Raw genomic sequence first — 5,045 nt, 5'->3', positions numbered from 1 at the left:
TTCCTCGCTTGTGGTGGTTGTTTTCTTCCCCCTTCCGGGTGTTTAGGTTGTGGGTGTGCCTTGCCTCCCTCTGACACAGGACCAGACGCCAGGGGAGGGGATCTTTTTGTCGTAGCAGGTGAGGCTCTGGGTAAAGACTTGGGCCTCTTATTGGTATCCTGGGAATCAGAGCAGTCTTCAGTAGTTGGGCACCCAGTTTGCTCCCTCACTGGGGCCCTCTGTAGTTTCCCGCCGGTCGATAACTTCCTCTTGCATTCGATGGGCTCGGACAGGTATTTCGGTAATGACCCACTCCTCCGCAATTATAGCAGATGTTTGACGGTTTCTTGATAGGCACCACCTGAGTAGTAGATTCAGGAACTGGTTCTGAAGTGACTTTTTCAAGGGGCGACTTGACACCTGCAGACAATAGGGTTAGCACTTGCGTCAGCTGGGAAACTTGAGCCTTTAATTGCTCCACTTCTGAATTCCCATTCGACACATTGAGCGTTCGAACCTCAGCAGGAAATGAAAATCCTGAGCCCTTCTTTTTCTCCTCTAGGATAGCCTCTTCCTCCCTTACCATCTTAATGAGATCAGAGTATCGCAAAGAGGTACCCCCTTGTAAGGTCTTCAACTGGATCCAGATAGGATCGGAACTCAGAGCGCCTCTCAGGATCTGTTTCATTCTTACTTGATCCATATCCCTGGCTTCTATTCCTTTCTTTAGTACAATCTGGTATAGCATTTTGTTTAGTCGACGAATATACTCGGAAAGCTGCTCATTTTCCCGTTGAAACATGTGTTCAAATAGGAAGATTAGATCTGTAGCTTTCTCTGTGCGCCCAAACTCATCTTGTAGCATGCGAAGATAGTCATATGCTGTACAAGACTCCTGACTGAATTTCAAATTTCGGATGGCTTCTGCTGCAACACCTTTCAGACTTTCAGTAATGCGTTGTTTCTTTTGAGCCTCTGGAACATCCCATTCTTCCAGTGCTTGCATAGCCTGTTCCATCCAGGTTTCATACTCTTCTTCTCCAGGAGGTACAGGCTGCACTCCAGAAAAAATTCTCAACTTCCTGTAGCCATAGTTCACAGATGGCGAGGACATTTTTCTAACGCTCTCTACCAGTTTTCCTATGTCCATGAAGAAGGAAGCTGGGGGGTAGTTAGTGGTTGGTACCGAAGTGGTAGTTACTTCCACTGTGTCTGACATGGTCTGGCTTGGTCCCTCCAGACAACTTGCTGAGGTGAGTAGAGGGAATAACCGTGCTTTAACTTCTCCGGCTAGCTGGATGCTATCACCCTGGAAGCAGGTTGGGACTCCTTTCTTCCATTCTAGTAGGGCATAGGTATGGGAGACTTTTTGATCTATTTTCGTGTCTATTACAAACACTTTCTGGTCAGGTGCTAGTGTAGTTACTGCTTGACGGATCTGTTCCTCTGTCCATTTGTCAGCAGGAATGTCCATTACTATACTCAGCTCTAATTGGCCATTTTGTTCTTTGCACCACTCTGCTGCAGTGTTTGGATCCATTGCTGGCTCGTTTGTGCGGTTATCACTTTGCGAGAGGTATCAGAAGAAATCCCGGACGAGCCCCCACGTGTAGCGCTCACCCCCGAAGGAGCCGCTGAATTATCGGGTCTTCTGTCTCACCTCTGTGACACACCACAAACAATGAATCCACAGCACACCAGCACACCTTGTGAAGTTTTATAACAGATTTAATGACTGTGGGATAGAGCAAAAGCCCTTAATGTCTCCCCACTCTAATATAATACAACTAATAACAGAATGAGATAATACGTTTAGATTGAATGCGATTAACAGTAATATATCTATATACTTAGCAGTATCGACCCCACCCTAAACTACTGGCCAGTAGTACTGTCCTAGGCTAGCCAACGTTGGGGCCCTGGATGTATGACAGTTGTAGGAAATACACTTGTTGCAATGGCCAAAGGCCGCTCACCACTTCTAGTGTCTCTTAGGAAAGTAGGATGGCTGTCTGCGGAAGCGAGTGTCCCTCTCTCCTCAGACCGACGTCTGTGAAATGGATGCAGTCTTTTAAAGCCTCCGGCAGGACATCTCAGATCGTCTAGGGGCCGTCTGGGGAATCTGGCAATAACCTCCGTCAGCTTCACTCACTCAGTTGGGCAGGCTGGATTACTCCGGTGGCTGGATCGGCCCTGCGACCAGGCCTCAGTTCGATCGCTCCAAACACAGTCTCTCCCTGTTTCAGTAGACGAACATCAGTCTCTCCAAACACTACTGCATAGAGCCTGTGTCTCAGTGGCAAACACACAGCTCTGATACAAGCTGTCTTAAAATCCCCTGCAATGCAGATCTGTCTTTCTTGGATCACTGTCCCAGACTGACTCCCTTCACTACTTCCTCCTGACTCCCCTCTCTCCCGGAACTTCCTGTCTCACAGCCTCCTGGGAAAAGCAGTTCTCCAGCCCTTGATGTAGAAATGTATCTCTGTGTCTGCTCTGTACTGCATTCTCCAAATCTGTGCTCCCTGGCTCCACCTGCTGCAATATATATATATATCTACATCCTCTTAAATGGCTGAAAATCACAACAGGGCTACACAACTGATAATGAAAATCTGCCTGCACAGTACAGCCAGGGTTTATGAGGGCAAACGCAGCTGTCCAACGCCCTCATAAACAAGGAGAACTAGTAGGATATTTCCTTGCTATAGGCTTCAGAATAGAGCATCTGAAAAGATAAGCTGCAATTTTAAAATGTTTTTTTAAGTAATGCTACTGTATATGAATGGGAACATGTAACAAATATAAAGTAGGTGCTTTTCCAATTTGACTTCAAAAGTGGAAATACACGTTAAGTCATTCATAAATTTTCAGTTGAATAGATAATCTGATGCACTCTAATGATGTTCCTAAAATAAAGAATCACAGCAAGTATTTCAAATATTTCAGCTCTTTTTTATATATATGTAGCTCCCTGCTCCTGTTGACCAGGCACTCTCATGTAAGTTTAGTGGGTTATCTGACCTTTACATAATTCAGATTTAATGTTATGGCTAAATTAGCTTCTGCTCCAGTGTTGGCTGTGTTGTGTGCAGTTCCACACTGTCATGGGTAGGTGTCGTTGTCACCACAGGCCGGTGTTGGAAGTACAAAAGGCTAAGGTGTATTGGATGTCCCTTCCGCAGAAACAGCCCAGTGGGAGTGTTTTACCACTGGGCATTCTGGCAGACGCCATTTCTTTCGCTCTCTGACCTCATGGCCTGCCTGGCCTAAGGTATGTGACAACTCTTCTTTTGCCTGTGCTGTCTTGCCTGCGGGAAGAAGCCGAGCAATTGGAAGTTCTAGGGGAGGGCCTTTCCTGTAGAGGACCAGGCGGAAGGCTGGTATCTCAAGAAGGGCCTGGTGACTCAATTGGAGGATGCACCCTAACCAATCTACCTCACAGTACTTCCGGATGGCTTAACCACTTCCATAACAGGCACTTACACACCTTCCTGCCCAAGCCAATTTTCAGCTTTCAGCGCTGTCGCACTTTGAATGACAATTGCGCGGTCATGCTACAATGTACCTAAACAATTTTTTTATAATTTTGTTCCCACAAATAGAGCTTTCTTTTGGTAGTATTTAATCACCGCTGCGGTTTTTATATTTTGCGCAACAACAAAAAAAAGACTGAAAATTTTGAAAAAATATATATTTTTTATTTTTTCTGTAATTTTTTTGTAAATAAGTAAGTTTTCTTCTTCAATTACGGACACTGATATGGTGTCACTGATGGGCACCAATGAGGCGGCACTGATAGGCTGCGCTGGTGTTCGGCACTGATGGGCACTAATAGGCGGCACTGATGGGCACTCATAGGCAGCACTGATGGGCACTAATAGGCGGCACCGGGCACTCATAGGCAGCACTGATGGCAATCCTCCTGCACTTTACTTGATTGCAAAACTCCAGCTGGATCACTACAGTTGAATCTGACAGACACAGTAATGCCCTGTACACAAGATCGGTTCATCCGATGAAAACGGTCTGATGGATTTTTTCATCAGATCTCCGATGAAGCTGACTTTCATCAGTCTTGCCTACACACCATCAGTTAAAAAAAGATCGTGTCAGAACGCGGTGACGTAAAACACAACGACGTGCTGAGAAAAATGAAGTTCAATGCTTCCAAGCATGCGTTGACTTGATTCTGAGCATGCGTGGATTTTTAACCGATGGACGTGCCCACAGACGATCGTTTTTTTCTATTGTTTTTTAACCATCAGATAATTTGAAAACAAGTTCCTAGTTTTTTCACCGATGGATAAAAAACCGATGGGGCCCACACACAATCGGTTCGTCTGATGAAAACGGTCCATCAGACGAACCGATCGTGTGTACACGGCATAAGATTTAGCAATGGAATTTTGCAAGCAGGAACACTTTTCCCCTTGGTGTGTAGCAGTATTCAGTGAACAGCTACTGTGGCTACTGGTCCCAGTACCACCTCTTCAGGCACTGCCAACCCACCTGGCTGCAGCTGCCCCTTTCATCAGCCCTCCAGGCTAACTTTCCTCCACAGTCCTCCAGACTGACTCTTTCACCTACCCACCCAGCTGACTCAGCAGGAGATCTCCCAGGGAAGGGATCAAGACCTGGCACAATACGGTCTTCAGGGAGAACTGGCTACATGAGACAGCCACTCCCCCACTTGTAAGTCTCCCAGAAAAAATGGTATGTGACAATGTAGCAGCCCCATGCCAACACCGTGGGTGTGATCAGTTTGCGTCAACAGTGGGGGGGCTTAAAGGGTCATATGCTTTAATGGCTGTGCCACAAGCGAGTATGTAGCAGGCAGTACAAACCTCAGTACACTAATTTAAAAAAAATAAAACTGTTCTATTGCATATGCTTTATTACACACAGATAACCTTAAAGTGATATTTAAGTCTTGTTTTTTTGTTTTCTAAATAATAAACTTGTTATACTTACCTGTTTTTGTTTAGTGGTTTTGCACAGAGCAGCTTGGATCCTCCTCTTCTTGGGTCCCTCGCCATCACTCCTGGCCCCTCTCTCTTTCTAAG

At 45.8% G+C, this 5,045-nt stretch overlaps 1 protein-coding gene across 1 annotated transcript; it reads right to left on the bottom strand.

The window, feature by feature from the left end:
- Positions 1-205: 205 nt before the first annotated feature.
- LOC120936775 (paraneoplastic antigen Ma1-like) lies at positions 206-1,519 on the bottom strand. The gene has a single exon (XM_040349449.1). It carries the CDS (start codon positions 1,517-1,519, stop codon positions 206-208), a length of 1,314 nt encoding a protein of 437 aa, XP_040205383.1.
- Between the last annotated feature and the right edge of the window lie 3,526 nt (positions 1,520-5,045).

This window comes from Rana temporaria, chromosome 1 (genome assembly GCF_905171775.1).
Source record: "Rana temporaria chromosome 1, aRanTem1.1, whole genome shotgun sequence".
In the NCBI taxonomy this organism is placed as follows: Eukaryota; Metazoa; Chordata; class Amphibia; order Anura; family Ranidae; genus Rana; species Rana temporaria.
Note: the sequence above shows the minus strand (reverse complement) of the source record. Positions and strands in the feature narration are given on the sequence as shown.

Excerpts from the sequence above, each read along its gene's own strand:
- LOC120936775 (XM_040349449.1), bottom strand. The coding sequence starts at position 1,519 with ATGGATCCAAACACTGCAGCAGAGTGGTGCAAAGAACAAAATGGCCAA.